The 27,371-nt window shown below is 45.5% G+C and overlaps 1 protein-coding gene across 1 annotated transcript in view; it reads right to left on the bottom strand.

The window, feature by feature from the left end:
* Positions 1–26,582, bottom strand: part of LOC124804758 (myogenesis-regulating glycosidase) — a 237,950-nt gene extending 211,368 nt beyond the window's left edge. Inside the window, exon 1 of the mRNA XM_047265066.1 lies at positions 26,411–26,582. Coding sequence (XP_047121022.1) covers positions 26,411–26,431 — 21 coding nt within the window. The 5' untranslated portion in view covers positions 26,432–26,582. The remainder of the gene's footprint in view (positions 1–26,410) is intronic.
* Positions 26,583–27,371: the final 789 nt, after the last annotated feature.

Here is a 27,371-nt window from a genome sequence, read left to right as displayed (position 1 = left end):
AGTGGGATCTGAATTACCACGTGTATAGGCAAAAGGATTTTGTTTGAATTCCTGTAAACGTGATTTGGATCGAAATCATAGCTACGATTAATATCTTGATGTTTCGAATGCAACTAGAATATTGCCGGCCGCGGTGGTCTCGCGGTTCTAGGCGCGCAGTCCGGAACCGCGCGACTGCTACGGTCGCAGGTTCGAATCCTGCCTCGGGCATGGATGTGTGTGATGTCCCTAGGTTAGTTAGGTTTAAGTAGTTCTAAGTTCTAGGGGACTGATGACCACAGCTCTTAAGTCCCATAGTGCTCAGAGGCATTTGAACCATTTTTGAACTAGAATATTTCGAATAAAGAGTAGGGGAAATTATTTTGCGGCCCTCATCTTTAGTAACTATGGTAACTATTTTCGTTGTTAGGATTTCATCACGTAAAGTGGTAAAAATGGAACCTTACTAGTCTCACTTTCTTGACCGTCTATTTGTCTATCCATCCATTAAAACCCGTTTACCTCAAATACAGGTGGACATAACAAGCGGAAATGTATCGTACTTCCTGCGGTATACGGTCCCTTGCTGGTGTAAAGAAGTGAGCTATGTCAACGCAATCTAAAAATACGGCCGTTTATGTAAAGAAAATTTACGCGAAAGGCCAAAAAATGGCTCTAAGAACTATGCCACCAAACTGCTTAGGTCATCAGTCCCCTAGACCCAGAACTAATTCAACCTACCTGACCTAACACACATCCATGCCCGGGGAAGGATTCGAACTGACGGCGCAAGGAGCCGCGCGGTCCGCGATATGACGCCGTTGAGCGCACGGCTAACGCGCGCCGGCAAGCTGTTAATATCAACTGGTGTTGCTAAAACGTTATTCACTTCTGGTGAGTGATTTTCTGCGCAGTCCATGTAAGAAAGAACAACTAAAATATATTTGATGTTACGGAAGAGGAAGGTCGTCTAATTTCCTTCCCCTTGTCTTTATTCATGATGTTAAATTCGCAATCTGAGCATACGTACTATCCATAACCACACTTTAGATCCAAGTCATAGTCACATATATGCGAATACAACACATTGGCTTATAATTGAGGTATTTCGTTTCCCACGAAGTGGTGGCAGATGCTGCTGTGGCGTCTTCGAAGCGCGACTTTCTCCAGTACTATGTCAGTACATCAGCTGATCGAACTTGCATAGTATGTTGGTAACACTTCGTCGCCTTGCCTGTTATGCTGTGTAGCAGACTTCAAAGCTGTGCGGATCAGCATAACGAAAAGGCGAGGGGTCTCGCTCGTTTTGTCCACGACTGTACATCCATCGGTCCTATCGACTTGTCGATGTTCTCTAGGAACATTAGAAATAGAGAAGATGTTCCTATTGCATAGTGCTGCTTAGCCCAGCTGTTAACGTCGTCCCCTGATTGTGCAAGCGGCATCGCAGATAGCCAACTCATCCCCGCCTGTCACGTCTATACAAGTGGCCGTGGGTGAATCACTCCTCTCTGCCCGCCCTCTCAGTAGTAGCTTAACCCAGCAGTACGGCCGTTACCGGGAGTGACAGCTGAAGAGCGCAGTACAAAATTTTTCTTATTGTGCTCACGAGGAAGTGGAACTTTGAAAAGAAAGAAAGTACGACAGAGGAAAGTGGATCCTCCGCAATTGGGTGTGTATCGCCAGCAATGGAGACTGTTTCCTTTCGCGCATAATGCCAAAGTTTCGGCCGCAATTCGTTAATAGCGCGATTAAGTTGAAAGTTGATTTTCATGAATCCCACCGGCGACTTCAATGCACTTCCAAATTTCTTTGACAATGCCATGTGTAGGATCCCTGTGACTAGGTATGGGAAAAATATATCGGTGTATCAAAATCTCGTCATTACTTCAAAGTAACATAGGTATATATCGTCTACATTAAAGGTACCGGTACATCGGAAAGGACATTTAATACTAGATATGGACAGCGATATTTTTGTCTGTCTTTTCTTGATTCATAGGCACTATAGTTCTCATTAGCAGAGTTCTTAGCCATTCCAAGTACTACCAATCTTTACAGTCTGAAAATAAATATTTTACAATGGGCGTAATTTAATTTCATATTTGGTACTACAAATGAGCACCACATTTGAACATGAACGTGCCTACACTGGATATTCATATTTCTTCCATTGCACCCGATAGGTACAAGGTACAAAATGCATACATTTGGTGATATCGCTGTATGAGAATGGTGGAAAATATCGCTCCCTGCTCCCAGTTATGAGACAGATTGTGCGCTTCTCTTATCTCCTAATTGTCTGTATCAAGAAAAGATAGACGCACTATAAAGGTAATGCACAATCGGCACAAAAATCACACACATTACTGCACTGGTATTTAATGGAAAATAGACTTTGTTGTGTGAAATGTTTAGTTGTCATTTGATACTTGTTTTTCAGAAATTACTCACAAATATTTAACATGCCAAGCTTCTTCTGTTTCGTCCGAAAGAGTGGCTTTCTTAGTAAACTTGGTCGTGCCAGAGAACAGAAGCAGACTGATAGGGGAACACAGTAAAAAAAGAGTTCTGTTGATGTCTATCGGCGATGATTGTTGGTTTCATTAATTAGTTTTTATGTAAATAAGTTATTTTGTACATTGTGTCTTTTATTGGTTAATGCTGGATGTAAAACAGGTATTTGTCAAATTTTAAATATGTGTAAATCATTTCTGTGACTTCGATCAATTTATTTAAAAATTCCTGTAAATGTTGAAAATATCGATCGATACAGTATACACCGAATTTACTCATCTCTACCTGTGACGCGGTCTAGTAGGTCACACACAAGTCTGACCATAAGTGCTGTTACGCACGAGTATTTGTACAAGTTGAATGATTCCATTTGTATCTGAATGCAATTAAAGTGGTAGGATACTACATGTTTTCGACTTGTCAAGTGCATTTCTTTATTTTGGAACACTTACAGCAAGTTTCCAAACATTGCACCACTTATAAAACCTTTTCATGCAAAGGTAGCAAAAGTTAAAAACATAAACAATCAATAGCCAGAGTATTGATGAAGTGTGGGGGATCCATACCGAATAGGAACAGGGGATAGTGAACGTATAAAAAGAAAAGTATCAGAATTTGCCTTACGTTTGTTTCATCGCGGGTCACGAAAACGGTGAAACCTAAAGTGGCTTCTAGACTGAAGTCCATCACCCGCGAAAACCAACTTACAACATATCAGAGCCCACTGTTAGGAGAGGAATTTAGAGTACCTTACATCCCTCTATCTATCGCCCCATTGGGGGTGCAAGGACAAGATTTCATTTCCTATAACATGGATAGAGGTATTTAAGCAACCATTCTTCCCGCGCTCCATACCTGAATAGAGCGGGAGGAAGCTCTAATATGTGGGTACCCTCCGCCATGCACTTCACAGCGGTTTGAAGAGTATGAATGTAGACGTAAAAAGTATAGAAGTACATAATCAATCAATATGTGGTAATAATGTCAGTATCAATACTCTTGTTCCGGCATTATCAAGGTACCGATAAAATTTTAGGTAATACTAGCAATACCATATATTGTTTCGAATCCGGTATTGGAACATCCCGGCAGGTTCGAATTCGCCGGCATGTTACTGTTATTCATTTATTATTCTCTTTCATGAGCTCATAGTATCGCCAAAGGTATGTTAGACAAAGAAGCTTAAAAGAAAAATATTAGCGTTTTCCTTTAGCTAGTATATTTTTCTGTATAAGCCTACGAAAAGTAGTAGAAATTCAACATAAATGACAGTTGGGATACAGTGGTCTTACTTCGTGGATGACCACACGATCTGAAGGTTTCAAAACTAATTACTATCAAGGCAATGAAGCTAGATGCGCGCAGATCCCCTGTACCCGGTCCAGGAGAAGCCGCAGCAGCTTGCAGACGTATCACCTCTGATGTCGCCACCAATTGAACGATCAACGTTACGCTAGCAGTGAGGTGTCCGGTGTTTTCCGGTAGAAACTAAATTCACAATCGCCTTACTGGGAAATGTCAAAATGACGTATCACTCGATGCTTCAGATTACATACTGATTACGTCACATTTCGCTATTTGTATATTATAACTTCCAGTATGCCACTTCGAGGCAACAGCGCATTGACAATTTATCACAGATATGTCACTCTGGATGAGATGTCTTACAATGAAACGTCAGTTAATAACGCATCGGCGGGCAAAGGCCTCCAGCAGATACTAAGAAGCACAACACCGAATCTGAGAATCGCGCGTCTCTGCCGTAACGTAATAATAGAGGATGTGGATTACAGAGTCGAAGGAAATAGACACGAATCTTGCCGTATGCTAATACTTTTTTTTCATCTTAGCGATTTTAACACATTCTGTGACTTCATCATGAATGGAATACAAGTATATTCTGCAATATTCTATACTGAAGAGCCAAAGAAACTGGCACACCTGCCTAATATCGTGAAGAGCCCCACCGAGCACGCAGGAGTACCTGCAACACGACGTGGCGTGGACTCGACTAATGTCTGAAGTAGTGCTGGAGAAAACCGACACCATAAAACCTGTACGGCTGTCCATAAATCGGTAAGAATACAAAGGGGTAGAGATCTCTTCTAAGCACCGCTTTGCAAGGCATCACAGGTACGGTCAATCATGTTCTTGTCTGGGGAGTTTAGTGGCCAGCGGAAGTGTTCAAACTCAGAAGAGTGTTCCTGGAACCACTATGTAGCAATTCTGGACGTGTGGGGTGTCGCATTGTCCTGCTGGAATTGGCCAAGTCCGTCGGAATGCATAATCGACATGAATGGATGCAGGTGATCGGACAGGACACTTACATACGTGGCACCCGACATAGTCGTATCTAGACGTATCAGGGTTCCTATATCATTCCAACTACACACGCCCCACACCACTACAGAGTCTCCACTAGCTTGAACTGTCCCTTGCTGACATGCGGGGTCCATGGATTCATGAGGTTGTCTCCATACCCGTACAAGTCCATCCGATCGGTACAATTTAAAATGAGACTTGTCCGACCAGGCAACAAGTTTCGAGTCATCAACAGTCCAATGTCGGTGTCGACGGGCCCAGGCGAGGCGTAAATCTTTGTGTTGTGCACTCAGCAAGGGTACACGAATGGGCCTGAAATCTGCAGAACATTGCAGAAGCGTTGCGCTTCAGTCACGCTGAACGATTCTCTTCAGTCGTATGTGGTCCTGTTCTTGCAGGATCTTTTTCGGCCGCAGCCTTTAACGGATTCCTGATATTCACGTTATAGTCGTGAAATGGTCGTACGGGAAAATCCCCACTACCTCGGAGACGATGTGTACCATTGCTCGTGCGCCGACTATAACATTATTTTCGAACTCCCCTTAATCTTGATAACCTGCTATTGTAGCAGCACTAACCGATCTATCAACTGCACCTGACACCTGTTGTCTTATGTAGGCGTTGCCGTCCGCAGCGCCGTGTTCTGCCTGTTTACATAGCTCTGTATTTGAATACGCACGCCTAAACCAGTTTCTTTGGCGCTTCAGTGTACACTCCTGGAAATTGAAATAAGAACACCGTGAATTCATTGTCCCAGGAAGGGGAAACTTTATTGACACATTCCTGGGGTCAGATACATCACATGATCACACTGACAGAACCACAGGCACATAGACACAGGCAACAGAGCATGCACAATGTCGGCACTAGTACAGTGTATATCCACCTTTCGCAGCCATGCAGGCTGCTATTCTCCCATGGAGACGATCGTAGAGATGCTGGATGTAGTCCTGTGGAACGGCTTGCCATGCCATTTCCACCTGGCGCCTCAGTTGGACCAGCGTTCGTGCTGGACGTGCAGACCGCGTGAGACGACGCTTCATCCAGTCCCAAACATGCTCAATGGGGGACAGATCCGGAGATCTTGCTGGCCGGGGTAGTTGACTTACACCTTCTAGAGCACGTTGGGTGGCACGGGATACATGCGGACGTGCATTGTCCTGTTGGAACAGCAAGTTCCCTTGTCGGTCTAGGAATGGTAGAACGATGGGTTCGATGACGGTTTGGATGTACCGTGCACTATTCAGTGTCCCCTCGACGATCACCAGTGGTGTACGGCCAGTGTAGGAGATCGCTCCCCACACCATGATGCCGGGTGTTGGCCCTGTGTGCCTCGGTTGTGTGCAGTCCTGATTGTGGCGCTCACCTGCACGGCGCCAAACACGCATACGACCATCATTGGCACCAAGACAGAAGCGACTCTCATCGCTGAAGACGACACGTCTCCATTCGTCCCTCCATTCACGCCTGTCGCGACACCACTGGAGGCGGGCTGCACGATGTTGGGGCGTGAGCGGAAGACGGCCTAAGGGTGTGCGGGACCGTAGCCCAGCTTCATGGAGACGGTTGCGAATGGTCCTCGCCGATACCCCAGGAGCAAGAGTGTCCCTAATTTGCTGGGAAGTGGCGGTGCGGTCCCCTACGGCACTGCGTAGGATCCTACGGTCTTGGCGTGCATCCGTGCGTCGCTGCGGTCCGGTCCCAGGTCGACGGGCACGTGCACCTTCCGCCGACCACTGGCGACAACATCGATGTACTGTGGAGTCCTCACGCCCCACGTGTTGAGTAATTCGGCGGTACGTCCACCCGGCCTCCCGCATGCCCACTATACGCCCTCGCTCAAAGTCCGTCAACTGCACATACGGCTCACGTCCACGCTGTCGCGGCATGCTACCAGTGTTAAAAGACTGCGATGGAGCTCCGTATGCCACGGCAAACTGGCTGACACTGACGGCGGCGGTGCACAAATGCTGCGCAGCTAGCGCCATTCGACGGCCAACACCGCGGTTCCTGGTCTGTCTGCTGTGCCGTGCGTGTGATCATTGCTTGTACAGCCCTCTCGCAGTGTCCGGAGCAAGTATGGTGGATCTGACACACCGGTATCAATGTGTTCTTTTTTCCATTTCCAGGAGTGTATGTTATTCACATATAAGAGCATTCTTTTCATGGAGGAGTTTCTTATATTTTGTGACTTCTGTCTGATTAAAAAACAAAGAATGAAACGGCTGCGAGTAAAAGGCATATTTATTACTTACTTATCACCAATATCCCTTAATTATCAAAAATTTTGACTGTTCTTCCGAATATGCCCCGATTTCCAAGGGTGTGGTGTGACAGGAACCTAATGGTTAGCTTATATCACAACGAGAGAAATATTTACCCGTTGTTTCTGTGATTTCCCAGACACCACTTATCCATGGGAGAAGCCAGTGCTAGTGCGACACTCAGTTCACTTGAAATGTGCTGTCTGGCAAGTACACATCACTTTCAGGTCATTTCCGAGTAAGTAGAGTGCATGAATAGCTTCTCCCATGTTTCCCAAACGCACCATGGTACTCACGTTGTGCATGCACACAGGACGCTTTCCCCTGATCATGCTCTTCATCCGTTCAAAATGTTTAGATGTGTGTGAAATCTTATGGGACTTAACTGCTAAGTCATCAGTCCCTAAGCTTACACACTACTTAACCTAAATTATCCTAAGAACAAACACACACATCCATGCCCGAGGGAGGATTTGAACCTCCGCCGGGGCTAGCCGCACAGTCCATGACTGCAGCGCCTAAGGCCGCTGCCGGCCGAAGTGGCCGTGCGGTTAAAGGCGCTGCAGTCTGGAACCGCAAGACCGCTACGGTCGCAGGTTCGAATCCTGCCTCGGGCATGGATGTTTGTGATGTCCTTAGGTTAGTTAGGTTTAACTAGTTCTAAGTTCTAGGGGACTAATGGCCTCAGCAGTTGAGTCCCGTAGTGCTCAGAGCCGTTTTGAACCTAAGACCGCTCGGCTAATCCCGCGCGGACCTTCATCCGTCCGACAGGGCGTTGTTCGTGGCGTGGCCACAACACTTGTGCCAAATACCACGTGGGCTGGTCGCACGTTGCATCCAACTCTTGCAAAATCTCAGCAGGAAGTGTGTTTCTCGTGTGCCATCAATTACAGCATGTTGCATTCCCACCCGCTAAGTTGAGCATGTCCAGCAGCTCCTTGTTGCTGGTTGCCGGAAGATCGTCAGTAGCACGGCAGTCTGACGAGTGCGCTGGTACGGTCGAGCTGCGATGAGCCTCGGCCAGCGATATTAGTCAGTCTGCGGAGTCAGTCTGTGTTGAGCGACTGACGAAGGACATCAAGGCAGCAACAGAGCTGGGTATGAGCAATAGGCACAGTGCTGCAAATTCACAATGGTGCAATGGAGTCTGGCCCTGAGCTAGAGCTATCGGAAATTGTTATCAACACGCAGGTATCGATGTTTGCTCTGGGTGGCTGGGTGATGGCTGGTGTCTTGGTGAGATTTTGCTTATAATATACGAGTGGATGCTACCTGTGGTGTGTGCTTTTGAGCAGCAGTCAATAAGAAAAGTGTCGTGTTGGTGGTGCTAGATGAAAGCATCAGCTGTGCTATTACTTGCGCTCTGGTTGTGAGACGGTTTCAAGCTGTTCCAGCCGTTGGATGGTTCCATGTTTTTACTGTTTACAACTGTCCTGACAGTGGGGCTGCTGCAATGCTTAAGTGGGTCGGCTGAACTAAATTTCAGTTGTTAAGAATGTGAATTAAACCCTGGGGGTGTGATCTTATGTTGTTGCTAAATTGTATCTAAGGTGGTAATCTTTTTACATGTCATCGGTTGGCGTAGTGCTTGATTTTGCTGTCTATTTTGTTTGTATTCCAGCACATTGTAGACCCCTTTTCTGTGTTGTTTAACTTGTCTGTTTCATGTTGCCTTTAACTGATTGGCAGAATTAGTATTAATTTCAGGTGTTCTGTGTCAGTTGAAGTTTGTATGTTATTTGTCAATTGTATCCTCTAGTTGTGACCAGCTACGCTGTTTCCTTCAAACATACGTAGTTTACTAGTTGTAGGCTCGCTGATTCACTTTCTGCTCTCCTCTTCCTGTTAAGTTACATTTATTTTAAGGGCCAGGATTTTTGATTGGTGGCATTTTTTTTAAGAAATTAAGTTCATATCGATTTGTTGGATTTGAGTGCAAATAATACTTTTCTTTGCATATGTACTATGATGTGCTGGATTGTGTTATGTAAATGTGTTTAAACTTGATAAGTATTTACCCACTCACAACTCTGGCAGTTACCACTTCCAACATTTTTTGCGCTACAACTGGTGTCAGAGTGTGGATGTGCATTATAAGGCAGTGTTGTTTATGATACATATGCATTATGGATTGGGTACTTTTTCTTGCATTATCACTGAATTTCTTGTAAGGGATGAAAAGATGGCGTTCTTTATGCTATAGTGTATAACCTTTTCTATGGATGACAGTATCCATTAGTGTGCTGTTGTATCCACTTTGACAAAGATAACATTTTCTAACGTCTTGTGTATAATTTCTTCAACTGCCTTCTCATGATACGATATGATGCACGTGAATGAGAAAGATCATGTTATTACTCTCTGTCAAGTATACCTAAATCGGGATTTGTGTCAATGACGTGGTGTGAGTAAGCTGAATCTGTCTGCTGTTCATTGAAGTCAAATGTCTCATTATCTGCTGTAGTATTGTGAGGGTTTTTATATAGGCAACATCTTTTTTTTTCTTTATTGGATTTGAATTCCCCTGAGAGGGGGGAGGGCGGGCTGGCAGCAGCGTAATATGCTGCTCTACAGCTTACAGAAAAGTTAAAAAACATAATGAGAATAGAAACAAACAAGAAAAACAGGTGATAAAATGGTGACATTGTAAAAAATGGCGGTAAGTTGTGGAATTTAAAATATAAAAACACTGCGGTGACGATGCGGAAGAAGAAGTAGACAGGCACAATTAAGAAACATGGTGACAGTCTGGTTTCTGTTCGCCCGAGATAAAAAACACAACTAGCGACAGTATGGCGGCTGTCGCAACACCGACAGGGGCCACACAACACTAAACACTCACTTATAACAGCACTGTACAGGTGTCACGTTGGCTGTTTGGGGGGGGGGGGGGGGGGCGGGAGAAAGAACTCGGACCTATGATGAGGAAAAGGGGAGAGGACAGGGAAACAAAATAGGGGGGAGCCAATGGAGGGAGGGGACATAGAAAAGTGGGGGCTGGGTGGATGCAAGAAGGAATGGGAAAGGCAGTGGAGGGGAGAGCACAAAGGACTCAGGGAAGAAAAGAGAGGCAGAGAGAGGGTAGGTGGGGAATAACAGGATGGAAGGGGGGGGGGGAAGAGGGAGCCCAGGGAAAGGACAGAGGAAAGGAGGGGGGAGTGAGGATCAGAGTTGATAGGAGGGATAAATGGAGGGAGAGAGGGCATCATCCGAGAGGGGGAGTTGACGGAAGCCACCTTGGGAAAGGAGATGAAGGGTGTTAGGTAACATCCAACTTGTTGTGGTTAAAAGAGAGAGGATTGTCAATAGATCTTTTGAGATAAATTTGTGTACATAGTAAAGAGGACTATTTCTGCCAGATCTATGAAGTTATATGTGATATGTATATTACAAAAAGTGTCACGAGGAATTACTATATCTGTTAAAGCTCGGTGACGTGTGATGCGTAGTAGTGAACTAGCGACCTGCCCCACTCTCGTATGCATAGTGCTAAGTATCTTTGCCTGAAAGATTTGTCTGGTGCAGCAGTAACTTTGTTGACAGGACAATGCATAGATTCATGATACAAAAAAAAAAGAGAATACTATTAGATAACTGAGTACCAAAACCTTCGTGTAACTTAAAAGATTTGAGCAGTCAAATGCAGGAAGGTTCTCAGGGGAATGAATATCATCTGTTCCATATTCAGCTGGAATTTGGAGTGACATCTCGTGGCAGTGGTGGGAACTCTGAGCTACCACACTGCTGGGGTCACCTGACTGCAGCACCACTCTGGCACAAGCAACATTTTCTGCATAAACTTTTCCTGCATTTCCCAATGAAATCACTACCAAATACCTTCCATTGCACCATCTCGTTATCAAGTGTCCTCTGCCAAGCAACATTTGTACAAAACACCCTCTGGAACCAGCCTCAATACACAGCACCGTCTCCCATTCAACAACAGTCTGAAGCACCTTCTACCATGTAACATTTGTAGGATACGCCCTCTGGCACACGATATTGGTACATGCACCTTTCACCAGGCATGTTTTCTACAAAGCACCCTCCACCATGCAGCATGGTATGAAGCATCCTTTGTCACACGACATTGGTATGAAGCACTCTCAGCCACACAACATTGTTACAAAGTACCCTCTACCACGCAACATTGGCACAAAGCACCCTCTGCAATATAACATTACTACAAAGCACCCTCAGCCACATAGCATCAGTACAAAAGCACCCTCTGCAACGCAACATAAGTAGGGTGCACTCTTTGCTGTTCAACATTGGTATGAAGCACCCTCTGCCAAGCGACATCGATATGTAGCACCCTCTTCCACTTGACATTGGTACAAACTATTCTTGCCACAAGACATCAATGCAAACCACCCTCTGCCGTGCCACATCAGTGCGAAACACCCTCTGCCACATGACATTGATACAAAGCCCTCTGCCACCAAACATCGGAATGAAGCATCCTTTGCACATACTGTTGGTGAAAAGCATCCTATGCCATGGAACATTGGTACAAAGCACCCTCTGACACATAACATTGATACGAAGAATCGTTTGACATGTGACATTGGAATAGAACACAAAGGAGCTATTGTGATTGAATTGAGTTCTCCCATTCATCGCTAGATGGTAACTGCATCGTTTTCACAGTGGCAGAAGACTGCAATTCATCATAGCTCAGCCAGACTGCACGAAATAATTATAAGCTAAGTACAAAAAACTTACTCATAAATCAGTCGATCTATAATTGAAAACCTTATCAAAATCCCTACAGTAGTTCCTAAGATTACCCTGAACCTAGGACAGAATTACGGCAGTTGCATTAATGTATATAGGTATAAAAGACAGAAGAATAGAAGATATGCCCCCCCCCCCTTATGAGTCCTCTCCCTCTGTCAGTTCTCCCCCCCCCACCCCACCCCACTTAATTTTTCCTCTCCTCCCCCACCCTTTTACCCCCTCATCTGTCCAGGTCCCCCCCCCCCCCCCCAATCTGCCCTTGGCCGTGGTGTGTCATCTTCGTGCTGACATTTTAGTGCAGTGTTTGTGTCTTTTCTGAAGTATTGTGAACAGAAATCATACTGTTGCTGGACGTGATTTTTATATCTCTTGCAAACGGAAACCAGACTGTCGCTGTGTTTTATTAATTGTCAGTCTACTATTGTACCTGTCTGCTTCTTGTGTATTTTATTAGCATCGCGAACCCTTTGTTTTATATTTTAACTTTCCACAATTTTCCGCTATTTTACAATTTAAGTCACCAATTTATCGCCTGCTTTTATTGTTTATTATGTTCCTCTTACGTTTTAAAAATTCTGTAGGCTGAAGAGTGGCGTACTAAGCTGCTGCCAGCCTGCCCCCCTTTGGGGCGAATGAAAAATCAATAAAGGAAAAAAAAATAGAAGATACCGCTCTATCATCCTCCACACCTACAAATCCTTAATCCGTCCCATCCTCTGTTATGCCAGTCACCAGTCCTACCTGGATATCCACCCACCCCCCAAATGCTGTAAGTCCCTCCAGATCCTCGAGCGCCATGCACTCCACCTCACCTTCCCCCTCCCGTCCCCCACATGGATCCAATATGACCTGATTCCTTTCCCCCATGTGCTCCTTTTCATTACAGCATAGCCGCATCCTCTGCACCTCCTGTCGATTTGATCCCCCTCATCTCCTCTCCTCTCCAACCTCCCCCCCCCCCTCCCCAAAAGCCGCGCTTTCTCCATTGTGTCTACCCTCCACCTTTACACCCTTCATCTCCTTTCCCGACGTGGCTTCCATCAACTCCCCCCTCCCAGATGATGCCCTCTCTCCCTCCATTTATCCCTCCTATCAACTCTGATCCTCACCTTCCCCTTTTCTCCCTCTGTCCTTTTCCTGGGCTCCTTTCCCCCTCTTCATCCGGTTTTTTCCCCACCTACCCTCACTCTGACTCCCTTCTCTCCCCTGAGTCCTTTTACTTTCCCCTCCACTGCCTTCCCAACCCCTTCTTGCATCCACCCTGCCCCCACTTTTTCCTATGTCTTCTCCCTCCATCGGCTCCTCCCTTTTTTCTTTTCCTCTCCTCCCCTCTTTTTCCCCTTCATCGGCTTAGGTCCAACCCCATGCCTCCGTCTGCCGCATGTCGCCTCCATAGTGCTGTTGTAAGTGAATGTTCACTGTTGTGCATCCCCTGTCAGTGTTATGACCAACCACCATACTGTCGCTATGTGTGTTTTTAACTGTTGCGAACAGAAACCAGACTGTCGTCATGTTTTTTAACTGTTCCTGTCTACTTACTATTGTGTTTTGCTCAGTATCACCGACATTTTGTTCTTATATTTTCTTCGCAACTTTTTCGCCTCGTTTCAGTTTTTAACAGGCACCGTTTTGTCGCCTGCTTTTATTGTTATATCTCCTAATTCTGTTTTTATCACTTTTCTGTAGGCTGCAGAGCAGCGTATTGAGCTGCTGCCAGCCCCCCCCCCCCCCCCCGCCCCTCTCCTCTGGGGGCGAATCGAAAACCAATAAAGGAAAAAACAAAAAAAAGAATAGAAGATCGATTCTTTGTATCTTCTTAAGGATTTAAGTGCAACGAGGGTTGCATTTAAATTGTCTAATATTATACATGTATAACGTGTATTACTCCAATCACAGAGTCACACTGCTAACTATAAGTAACCTGTAGGTTGCAAAATGACTGACTGAAGTGAGAGAGGAGAAGAGATGCAAGACGTTGACGTAGAATTTTTCCTGTGATATGGTGAAAATGGAAAGCATAGAAAATCCAGGGTTTCAGTGCTTTCCGAAGAGTTAGTAACATATGTAGTTCGTATATACTTGGTAATGTGCAAATTTCCTCCAAAAGCTGAAATTTGTTCAATTTGGCAGTGTCTAAAGGAATGTTTTGTTCTGGACTATTGTGCTTGTTTGACCAGCTTGCAGGGATGAATCACAGGTATCTCCTGCATCTTAATACAAAAATCTTATGCCTATACTACACATGGTTCTGTGCAGCTATTCTGGGTCAATCTGTGTCACTTTAGTAATGATCTGCAATATAGTCAAGAATATCACGCCCTTTTGTGCCAGTGAGAATGTTATTGACGTAAGAGCTTCGGCTGAAGGTATTATTAAGAGATTTGCCATTATCATTTTGTATGACAGAGAGAAAAAGTTGATGTATCACGTCTTAATGCACGAATATTTGCGAGTGACTGTTGCCGAATAATTGGTTGAGAAGCATAGTGAGAGGCCATATTGCTCTTGCGAAGTTAGTGTTAGCCTGTGTGTCAAAATAAACTGTTGGATGTTTATATCATAAATGCCTGAAGGTAACCCAACTTCGTCAAAAACTGCTAGTTAGAATATGTCTCATAACTGAGACTAAGTGTTTTTGTGGGCCATCTTCTGAAGCCGTGAAACGGAGTAGAATCATTTGGACACTTGTAGCCACAGTATGAGACTCCCACTAGTTGCTTTATCTTGAAATTGTCTTTTGCGTAATCTTTGGGTAATAGTAAAATTTGCAGTGGTTCTCGGAACTTTGATGTTGGTGCGGCTGGTGAAATGTTTCGGTGAGACAGGTTGTGATATGAAACACAGTACACTGAATTTCCGTACATTGAGCGTGCGCAGCGGATGCTTGTCGCTGGCCTCCCAGAAGTAGCCTGAAGAGGGCGGTGTGTAGACAGCGCCACAACGCTCGAGCGGGGATACCAGTCAGTCTGTGGAGTCCGTCTATGGTGAGCTACCGAGGAAGGACACCAAGGGAGCAACAGAGACGGTGTGAGCACTACAGACAGCGCTTCAAGTTAGTGTGGCCAGCGGTGGAGCAGCCTAGTGGATACTTCCCGTGGAGTGTGTTCTCGAGCAGCAGTACACAAGAAGAGCGTCGTGCCAACGCTGTTTGATGAAAACATTAGTTGTGCAATCGCTAGCATTATAGGTGTGATTCACATTCAAGCTGTGGGGAAGGAGTACAGCGTCACAATAACGTTAGTCCTTGAATGTACTGTGTTCAAAGATTTGGAGGTCAGCATGCCCATTCAACACCATACCTCTCCACACACAATACTTCCCCACACCGTAACATCTGGACCACCAAAACGATCATGGTCGACAATGCTGGATGTGCCCTCCTACGGTGAGAGGTGAGAACACGTAACGCTCCCAGGAACAATGACCACCATTGTCGTTTCAGTGGCCCAGGTGTTGCGGTGTAGAAAGGCATACATGGGCTTGCTGAACTCCAAAGCTTTAAACACAATACACTCACTGATCAACATTATTGTGGCACTGTACTCCTTCCTAGTACGCGTCATTTCATGGGTACATCCAACGCTGCCTTCATTTTTATCGATGACAATCCGCGAGCGTGTCGAACAAAGCAGATGGAGCAGCTCTTGGATTAAGGGGGTATTCGGAGTATTGACTGGCATGCCCGGTCCTCCAACTAAAGTCCGACCGAGAACGTGTAGGACGCGATAGGGAGCCGTACTGCAGCACGTCCTCATGCACAAACGACCATCGAACAGTCGTCAATCGCGCTGGTGCAGGAATGAACGCCCTCCCACAAGAACTTCTTTCAAACATGAACATTGTGGCCAGCAGGAGAATACATTCCAAGCATGCATTGCCATCATGTAAGTGGGCTGCTCCTGTGTTGGCAGTGCTGTGTGGCAATTTGCATTGGATCTCTGACTGCGCTTTCTTGTAAGAGACTCTGTGGCTGATCGGACTCTTTGTTGGAAATTAATCGCCAGTACTGTTGGGCAGTTGGAAGTTAGTCGCCAGCAGTAATGGAAGTTAAACGTGAGAAGTTAGCATTGATAGACGGTAGAGGGCTGAAGTGTTAGCGTAGGCTAACGATCTGGAAGTATCTGTCTTGGAGATTGAAAATTATTCATGATTATATAGGAGGGTGAGTCAAATGAAAACCTTAAATTTGTAATAACAAATCGAAATTTCGCGCCATTATCAAATGGCTCTGAGTACTATGGGACTCAACTGCTGAGGTCATTAGTCCCCTAGAACTGAGAACTAGTTAAACCTAACTAACCTAAGGACATCACAAACATCCATGCCCGAGGCAGGATTCGAACCTGCGACCGTAGCGGTCTTGCGGTTCCAGACTGCAGCGCCTTTAACCGCACGGCCACTTCGGCCGGCGTCCGCGCCATTATCCTGTAAGTTGGTAAGCGTGCTACAAACAGCGTGCAGAATGACCTGTAGGTGGCAGCATAGTGCAGATGTGCACATACCGTCGCAGTATCAGTATAAAGATGGCCGCCCCACTTGCGACTTGCACCAGGGAAGAATAGCATTCTGTTATTCGGTTTTTGCGTAATGAAGGTGTGAAACGTATTGAAATTCATCGACGAATGAAGGTTCAGTACGGTGATGCATGTTTGTCACAGCAGCAAGTCTACGAATGGAGTAGCAAGTTCGCAAGTGGTATGACTTCAGAGGAAGATGCTCCTCGTCCAGGCCAGGCACAACGAGTTGTGACTCCACAGAACATTACAGCAGTTGAAGCCATAGTGAATGAAAACCGCCGAGTGACACTGAATGACATTTCAGCATGTTTACAGATTAGTCATGGGTCAGCACACCACATTGTGCATGATGTGCTCCAGTTTCACAAAGTGTCTGCAAGATGGGTGCCACGGCAGCTGACTCCTGAAATGAGAGAACGACGTGTTGATGCTTGTGAAGAACTTCTTCGGCGCTTTGAACGAGAAGGCGATGGCTTCGTTGCAAGAATGGTTACTGGGGGGCGAAACCTGGGTTCACTTCCACCAACCGGAAATGAAGAGACCGAGCAAGGAATGGCACCATTCCTCATCACCAAAATCAAAGAAGTTTCGCACAGAACCATCAGCAGGGAAGGTTATGCTGACTCTCTTTTGGGACGGAAAAGGCGTCATTTCGGAGCATTACATCCCTAGAGGAACCACTGTCACCAGTGCATCAAACACGGATCTCCTAAAAAAATCATCTGCCGCCTGCAATCAAATCAAAGCGACGTGGATTGCTGTCAGCAGGTGTCATTTTGCAACATGACAATGCAAGGCCCCACACTGCCCGTACAACAGTTGCAACAATCACAGACCTGCATTTTGAGTGTCTTCCTCATCCACCATACTCACCAGACCTTGCCTCAAGTGATTTCCATATGTTTGGACCACTCAAAGACGCAATGGGAGTAAAGAACTTCCGTTCTGATGAAGAGGTACGCCACGCGGTGCCGGCCGAAGTGGCCGTGCGGTTAAAGGCGCTGCAGTCTGGAACCGCAAGACCGCTACGGTCGCAGGTTCGAATCCTGCCTCGGGCATGGATGTTTGTGATGTCCTTAGGTTAGTTAGGTTTAACTAGTTCTAAGTTCTAGGGGACTAATGACCTCAGCAGTTGAGTCCCATAGTGCTCGGAGCCATTTGAACCATTTGAGCCACGCGGTGCATGAGTGGTTGTGCGGACTACCAAAGGAATTTTTTTCTAAAGGAATTTATGCACTTTGTACGCGCTGGAGGACTTGCATTGAGCGTGGGGGAGATTATATTGAAAAGTGATACAGCTTTGTACTACTTCTGCACTATTGATAATATTCAAAAAAATATTTAAGGTTTTCATTTGTTTCACTCTCATATCTATGTATTGTATGTCACATTAATAAGGTAAAAAATACATTATTTCATTTGCAACAAAATATTTCCTTTGCTAACCACATGCCTATTAGTAGTTAGTGGCTTTAGTTCGAATCTTTTATTTAGTTGGCAGTATTGACGCTCGCTGTATTGCAGTAGTTCGCGTAATGAAGATTTTTGCGAGGTAAGTGCCTAATGAAATGTATACGTTATTGTCAGGATTGCTTCTTATTCAGGGCCATTCTTTTGTGTTAATTATTTGAAGTCAGGTTGTAATTTTTTTTTTTCAGATTGCGTTGCGCTAGAATATTGTGGGTCAGTGTTGGCATGATAAGAAAAAGTAAAGAGAAAGTAGGCTCAGTACGTTCAGTTTTACTCAGCTGTTTCTGAATCAAATAACGTAGAAGTTTCATGCTCTGTCATTCACCAATGTAAGCACAGATTCACACATTTAAATAAAGAAGTTCCAATCACCTCACCCACCCTATTAAGAACCGCGTCCCGCCTTTTCTTACTGGCAAGAGGATCACCATAAATTGCGGTAACTTCAGTGCAATTACTGTGTTTGAATAAAACTGTCATTTCTGTTCATCTCATTGCATATTTCTTTCAGTTATCTTCTGTACTATGCTGCAGTAGTTCTTACTAAGAAAAAAAAAGTTCAAATGTGTGTGAAATCTTATGGGGCTTAACTGCTAAGGTCATCAGTCCCTAAGCTTACACACTACTTAACCTAAATTATCCTAAGGACATACACACACACCCATGCCCGAGGGAGGACTCGAACGTCCCCCGGGACCAGCCGCACAATCCATGACTGCAGCGCCTAAGACCGCTCGGCTAATCCCGCGCGGCTAGTCTGCAGTGACACGTCATGCGAGACTGACTTTCGCCCTTAAGTTCTGCACAGCAGTGTATTGTTATTAAGTTTTGTTAAAATTGGTGATCTTATAATCGGTTGGACTCGTGTTTGATTTTCTAATCGGTTGGACTAGTGTTTGATTTGGCTGGGCCTGCTGTGTTCCAGCATAGTGTAGGTCTTTTGTGCAGGCTTTAATTGATTGGCATTTTGGGTGTTTTTGAATCACTTCTCATTTGTATTTTATTTGTGAATTTTATCTGAACTTGTGCCCAGATACCTTATATCCTTCCAGCTGGCATACTTGATTAGTTTTACGCTTGTTGATTTACCTTGTGCTGTCCTGTTCTCGTTAAGCGACGTTTATTTTAAGGTTCATAGCATTGTAGAGTTGGCGTTTTGGGTAAGATATTAAGTTTGTGTGTATTTCATGTATTTGAGTACAAGTAACATCTCCTTCGTTTTTATTACTCTCATGTGCTGTGATTTGGTAGAGCGTGTTACTAATAAATGCCTTTAAAATTGGTAAGTATTTACTCCCCAACAACTCTCAGCTGTTTACATTCCCAGCAGTTCCTGAACCACAATTGTCTTCACAGAAAATTACACTTCGGAGTTGCGGCTTGTGGAATTTGGAGTCCCTTGTCGCCCTCCTATGATGATAGTTTGGTAGCAGCAAATTCTACAAGCGTGCACCATACAAATGTCTCTGCTTGGTGGACGACCGTCCCGCGCAGTCACGTCCCACCACGAAAGCATATGCCACGCGTATACCGCATACCACGCGTATACCACAAACATTCCGAAGATATCTATCCGTGACGCGACCGTCGATAACAGCAAGCAGACGGATTACAAAGATTGTAATGTAATCTATCCAATGATACATTAGGGAGCCTATGATACCAGCGGCCATCAATAAATTCGTATACACAGATAAAAATTTATTTAAAAAACTTTATCTAAAAAATCAAGTACTTCCCGTCTAAATATTTATATTCCATGTATTTAAAATAATGTTGAAGTATTAACATAAAATTTTGTAAATTTATTTTATTAATTCTGCTAAATATGTATCAGCGATTGTCTCTGACGAATATGCAGCCCCATTCCTGTGTATAGATCTGTGTTCTTATTCCTTGTGTAGAGACTTGGCGGAAAGTGGGTGTAAATGAAAGTCCAGTCGTTTCGTAAATCTATAAAGGGCAGATGTATTATTTCTCTTTTTTTTAAAATTGTAGCGTCATAATATGTGTAAAATGCTGCAGAGTGCAAACGTATCAAAGTTTAGTTACTCTACTTCATTTACTATTTCGAGAACTACCCGATTTTTACAATCCTTTCATCAGTTAATTTTCTCCGTACTAGAAGAAAAACTGTGAACATTATGATGCCTCCAAAGAAGACAACGAAATCAACACCAAAATAATCAGCTATGTAAAACTTCTTATTTTCATATGTGGATGTGCCGTTCGATGCAGCTCACTTCAAAATAATGACTGAGGCTCTGTCTGAGGACACGGCAGTGAATACGCACCATTGAAGAAGCACATTACGAGACACAATGTTTAACCAACAAATAATGAGCAATTTTTGAGAGAATTGTATTTATTATTCTATATCAATGTTATCACCTTCGAATCAGCGCTTTTTACAATCCCCTAAACATTTCTGGAAGTCGATCTTTGAGATAGCTTTTAGCTCTCTCCTTAATTTAATCTCTTATTTTGAAACGACGCCCCTTTAATGATTCATTTACAAACAAACAACGAAGTGTAACTAGGTGCATTATCGCAGTCCGACAACCATGAACTATTTCGCCATTAACGCTGGAGTTTTGTTACCGACTGGTTCACGCAAATGGCGCGCTGATCGTCTGATCTTTTGCTAAGAGCTCATGCCATTACAACAGAAGAACACAGTGAGCATAGCCTTCAAATTGGACAGCGTTAACGAACTTTTTTCGGTCTTGACAATCCAAAAAGGTCCCACAGGGGTTATTGAACCTTAATTACGACGTCATATCCGTAAATCCATGTTTCATCACCTATCATGACACATTTCGTTAGTTCTGCACCGTTGTTGACTTCATCCAACGACTCTTGAAAAACTTGCATTCGCCACTGGTTTTGTTGGAAATTCAACATTTTTGGATCCAATTTCTCTGTCACAATTTGGATACCCAAAATAACCCACAAAAACTTAATGACTTGGACCATTTGATATGCCAACATCACCAGTGACTCAGTGATGCTGATTCGGCGGTCGTTAATAATCGTTTATTTCACCTTCTCCACGATTTCATCTGCTGATAATGTTATGCAGCGACCAGGATGTTTACAGCCTCCAGCATCGTCACTGCCTTCTTCGTAACCCTGATAACAGTCCTAAACTTCTGGTTTACATCTAGCAGACTTACCGAAAGGAATATTTAACAATTCTAAAACTTTGCTGCTGTTTATTCCGTTTTTACAACAAAATTAAACACAAATTGTCTGAGTCATTTTTACAGAAAGCAAATAATCGACGATGCTACCAAAACGCATATACGATTTTGAAAGCTGAGTGTACGAAAACGGTTGTACTCCGTCTTAAAATAGTGCACCCAGGTTTCATCACAGGTTAAAATCCTATCCAGAAATGCATCACCTTCGCTACGGAAACCGATTTTTGAACTCGGTGCAGATGCGAAATCTCTGTTCATTGTAATGAACAGTAAGCTCCCTGAGAACCCAAGCAGTCCAGTTTGTTTTGAATGAGGGAAGGAGTTGTGCCAACACCTGATCGACATTTCTTAGCAATTTTCTCAACTATACACGAGCATTAATGATGAAGCGTAGGCTCGTCCGAAGAATCAGTTTCCAAAGAAGTGGGATACTGCAGTACTGAGGAATAATTACACTATTGGCCATTAAAATTGATAAACCGGTATTCATTGGACAAATATATTACACTAGAACTGACATGTGATTACATTTTCACGCAATTTGGGTGCATAGATCCTGAGAAATCAGTACCCTGAACAACCACCTCTGGCCGTAATAACGGCCTTGATACGCCTGGGCATTGAGTGAAACAGAGCTTGGATGGGGTGTACAGGTCAGCTGCCCATACAGCTTCAACACGATACCACAGTTCATCAAGAGTAGTGACTTGCGTATTGTGACGAGCCAGTTGCTCGGCCATCATTGACCAGACGTTTTCAATTGGTGAGAGATCTGGAGAATGTGCTGGCCAGGGCAGCAGTCGAACATTTTCTGTATCCAGAAAGGCCCATACAGGACCTGCAACATGCGGGCGTGCATTATCCTGCTGAAATGTACGGTTTCGCAGCGATCGAATGAAGGGTAGAGCCACGGGTCGTAACATATCTGAAATGCAACGTCCACTGTTCAAAGTGCCGTCAATACAAACAAGAGGTGACCGAGACGTGTAACCAATGGCACCCCATACCATCACGCCGGGTGATACGCCAGTATGGCGATGACGATTACACGCTTCCAATGTGCGTTCACTGCGATGTCGCCAAACACGGATGCGACCATCATGATGCTGTAAATAGAACCTGGATTCATCCGAAAAAATGACGTTTTGCCATTCGTGCACCTAGGTTCGTCGTTGAGTACACCATCGCATGCGCTCCTATCTGTGATGCAGCGTCAAGGGTAACCGCAGCCATGGTGTCCGAGCTGATAGTCCATGTTGCTGCAAACGTTCGTGCAGATGGTTGTTGTCTTTCAAACGTCCCCATCTGTTGACTCAGGGATCGAGACGTGGCTACACGATCCGTTACAGCCCCGCGAATAAGATGCCTGTCATCTCGACCGCTAGTGATACGAGGACGTTGGGATCCAGCATGGCGTTCCGTATCACCCTCCTGAACCCACCGATTCCATATTCTGCCAACAGTCATTGGATCTCGACCAACGCAAGGAGCAATGTTGCGATACGATAAACCGCAATCGCGATAGGCTACAATCCGACCTTTACGCATTTCTGCTCCTTACACGAGGCATCACAACGACGTTTCACCAGGCAACGCCGGTCAACTGCTGTTTGTGTATGAGAAATCGGTTGGAAATTTTCCTCATGTCAGCACGTTGTAGGTTTCGCCACCGGCGCTAACCTTGTGTGAATGCTCTGAGAAGCTAATCATTTGCATATCACAGCATCTTCTTCCTGTCGGATAAATTTCGCGTCTGTAGCACGTCATCTTCGTGGTGTAGCAATTTTAATGGCCAGTAGTGTTGATGCATTTGTACTTCTTTGAAGCTATAGATGCTGCAGGTATGAATAGCGCAGAAGGCAGTTGAGATGAAGTGAAATGGGAATCTCTAACAACGGCAATCATAGAAGTTAAGCAGAAAAACCTATGTACAAGGAAGGTAACTGCGAAGAAATCTTGGGTAACAGAAGACTGCGTAATCTGATCGACGAAGGAAAGAAGTACAACGATGTTCTGGGAAATCCAGAAATATAAGTGACTGACGAATGGGATGTGCAGGACAGCCTAGGCGAAACACGTGCGACAAAAATGTGAAGAAAGCGAAAAAGAAATGGTCATCAGAAGGACTTATTCAGCATTCAGAAAAGTCAAAACAACCTTCCATTAAATTAAAAGCGAGGTCGGCAACATTACCAGTGCAATGGGAATTCTTCTGTAAAGAGCAAAGAAGGCAGCGGATATGTGGAAAGAGTGATCTGAAGGCCTCTACGAGATGGAGGACTTACCTGATGGCATTACTGAGACACAAATGGTAGTCGAGATGCGAATCATATGGGATCTCACATTAGCATCAGAGTTTCGTAGAATTTTGGAAGATTTGTATCAAATGAGGCAGAGGGGATACATAACACTCCTTCACAATTTCAAAAATTGTTTGGGGAAGCGGAATCCGAGTGACTACTCAAATTGCTTTGTAGCATCTATGAGTCTGGAGACACACCATCAGACTTTCGGAAAAATATCATCCACACGCTCTCGAAAATAGCAAGGGCAGATAAGAGCGAGATCGAACTATCGGCTTGACGGCTTATGCATCAAAGTTTCTGCCAAGAATTATATACAATAGAATAAAACAGAAAATTTAGGATCTGTTAAATGACGAACAGTTTGGCCTTCGGCAAGGTAAAGCCACCAACGATATAGTTCTGAGGTTGCAACTGATAATGGACAGAAGACTTAAGAAGAACCAAGACGCGTTAATAGAATCTGTCGACTAGGAAAAGGCGTTCGACAATGTAAAATGGTACAAGGTGTTTGGAAGGGAAAGACAGGCAATATATAATATGTACAAGAGCTAAAAGGAAACAATAAAAATGGAAGAAAAAGAACGAAGTGCTGGGATTAAAAAAGAGTGTAAGACAGGGATGCAGTCATTCGTGAAGAACCAATGACAGAAATAAAAGAAAGGTTCAACAGCGGGACTAAAATTCAGGGTGCAGGGACACCCGTGAAAAGAGTCGCTGAGCACATTGCTTGCTTCAGCGAGAAAGTGAAGCAAAATTACAGGAGCTGTTGAATGGAACGAACAGTCTAATGAGTACAGGATATATACTGAGAGTAGCACCAAGAGAGACGAAAATGACGAGGAGTAGTAGCAATCAAATAAGCAGTAAACTTAATAGGAAAATTGGTGATTAGGAAGTAGGCCAAGTTGAGGAAATTTGCTACATTGGAAGCAAAGTAACACATGACGGTCAAAGCAACGAGTAAACGTCGGCTTTAATCTGCGGAAGAAATTTCTGGGGATATACGTTTGGAGCATGGTAATCAATTATGGACTGTGCGAAAACCGGAAAATTAGAGAATAGATTCGTTCGAGATATGGTGCTACAGAAAGATGCTGAAAATGAGGCGGACTGATAAGGAATTAGAAAGTTCTCTGCACAATTGGCGAAGAAGTGAACATACGGAAGACACTGACAAGAAGAACGGACCGGATGATAGTACATGTGTTACGACGTCAGGGAATAATTTCCATGGTACTAGAGGTGGCTACATAGGGTAAAATCTATAGCGGAAAACTGACATTGCTATCCACGGAACGAATGTTTGAGGAAGTAGGGTGCAAGTTCCACTTTGAGATCAAGAGGTTGCATGAGCAAGAAATTCGTGGTGGTTAGAAGACTTACACTCAAGATCCAAAGAAACTGGTACACCTGATTAATATCGTGTAGGCCTCCGCGAGCACGCAGAAGTGTCGCAACACGACGTGGCATGGAATCGACTAACGTCTGAAGTAGTGCTGCAGGGAGCTGACACCATGAATCCTGCAGAAATGTCCCTAAATCCGTAAGAGTACGAGGGGGTGGCGATCTCTTCTGAACAGGACGTTGCAAGGCATCCCACGTTGCAAGGCATCCCACGTTGCAAGGCATCCCAGATATGCTCAATAATGTTGATGTTTGGAGCGTCCGGTGTCCAGCGGGAGTGTTTAAACTCAGAAGAATGTTCCTGGAGTCACTCTGCAGCAATTCTAGACGTGTGGGGTGTCGCATTGTCCTGAGGGAGCTGCCCAAGTCCGCCGGTCTGCATAATGAACATGAATGGATGCACGTGATCAGACTGCCTGCTTATGTACGTGTTCAGAGTCGTATCTAGACGTATCAGGGGTCACATATCTCTCTGACTGTGCACGTCCCACACCGTTACAGAGCCCCCACCAGCTCGAACAGTCCGCTGCTGACGTGCAGGGTCCATGGACTCTTGAGGTTGTCTCCATACCCAAACATGTGCATCCACCCGATACAATTTGATACGAGACTCGTCCGACCAGGCAACATGTTTCCTGTCATCAACAGTCCAGTGTCAGTGTTGACGGACGCTGGCGGTGCGTAAAGCTTTGTGTCGGGCAGTCATCAAGGTACACGAGAGGACCTTCGGCTCCGAAAGCCCATATCGATGATGTTTCGTCGAATGGTTCGCACGCTAACGCTTGTTGATGGCCCAGCGCCGAAATCTACAGCAATTTGCGGAAAGGGTTGCACTTCTGAAACTTCCTGGCAGATTAAAACTGTGTGCCGGACCGAGACTCGAACTCGAGACCTTTGCCTTTCGCGGGAAAGTGGTAGAGGACTTGCCCGCGAAAGCCAAAGGTCCCGAGTTCGAGTCTCGGCCCGGCACACATTTTTAATCTGCCAAGAAGTTTCATCCCAGCGCACACTCCGCTGCAGAGTGAGTAATCTCATTCTGGTTGCACTTCTGTCACGTTGAACGATTCTCTTCAATAGTCGTTAGTTCCGTTCTTGCAGCATCTTTTTCCGGCCGCAGCGATGTCGGAAATTTGATGTTTTACCGGATTCCTGATATACACGGTACACTCGTAATATGGTCGCACAAGAATGTCCCCACTTCATCGCTACCTCGGAGACGCTGTGCCTCATCGCTCGTGCGCCGACTATAACACCACATACAGACTCGCTTAAATCTCGATAACTTGCCATTGTAGCAGCAGTAACAGATCTAACAAATGCGCCAGATACTTGTTATCCCATAGAGGCAATGCCGACCGTATTCTGCCTGGTTACATATCTCTGTATCTGAATACGCATGCCTGTACCAGTTTCTTTGGCGCTTCAGTGTACATGACCATTGCGTAGATATCTAACGCCACATACCTCCTGAGACATACCAAGATCCCTGATACTCAGAATCAGTGATGTCTTTCGTTCCGAAGGCGGACCAGCAAGCTAGTAAGGAGGTGGTCATAACGTTCTGGATCATCAGTGTGTTTACGTGTACACTGGACGGTCGAACATTCGGATACTGCACGACAAACGAGAGAAATGCAAGGTTGCAGAGTACAGGGGCGCAATTCTGGCTGATCTGTCTGTTGACGTACCTGCAGGTCGGGAGAGTCCATGACGTCGAGGCCGGCGGGCAGCGAGACGGAGGTCCTTCTGGAGCGCCTCTTGGGCACGGCGCCGGTAGCTCGCGCGGGCCGCGGCGGCACGTGCAGCGTGACCACCGTCTCGTACGAGGCGGTCGGCCGCAGCGACTCGTCCAGCTGCTGCTCCGGCGGCGGCGGCGGCTGCTCTGCCGAGGGCGGCGGCGACGGGCCGAGCGCGCTGCCCAGCGAGCTGGCGGCCAGCGACGCGGTGGACGCCGTGGGGGGCGTCGGCGTCGGGGGCAGCGCCACCGCCAGCGCCGGGAACTGCTCCCCCTCCCCGACATCGTCCGCGTCCGCCCACGGGATGCCGTCCTGCGGGCACCCGAGCGCCGCGTTAAATCACTGCCGGCTCTCCGCTTGTTGCACTCTGCACACACACACACACACACACGCACACGCACACACACACACACACACACTTACACACATACACACACGAGCGCCGCGTTAAATCACTGCCGACTGCACACAAACACACAAACAAACACACACACACACACACACACACACACACACACACACACACACACGAGCACTGCGTTAAATCACTGCTGGTTCCGCGATTGTTGCACTCTGCACGCACACACACACACACACACACACACACACACACACACACACACAGATCCGCACCAGCGCCGCGTTGCACTCAGCACACGCACACACACACACACACACACACACACACACACACGATCGCCGCGTTAAATCACTGCTGGCTCCGCGCTTGTTGCACTCTGCGCACACACACACACACACACACACACACACACACACACACACGCGCGCGCGCTCATGGTCCAAAACACTCTGACCACCAGCTTAACAGCGTGTTGGTCCACCTTCGGAACGGAACACAGCAGAGATTGTAGTGGCATCGATTCGATAAGCCAACAGAAAATTTCCAGAAGTG

The sequence above is a fragment of the Schistocerca piceifrons genome, chromosome 7 (genome assembly GCF_021461385.2).
Source record: "Schistocerca piceifrons isolate TAMUIC-IGC-003096 chromosome 7, iqSchPice1.1, whole genome shotgun sequence".
In the NCBI taxonomy this organism is placed as follows: Eukaryota; Metazoa; Arthropoda; class Insecta; order Orthoptera; family Acrididae; genus Schistocerca; species Schistocerca piceifrons.
The sequence above is the reverse complement of the archived record's forward strand: the minus strand, read 5'-3'. Positions and strand labels throughout refer to the sequence as shown.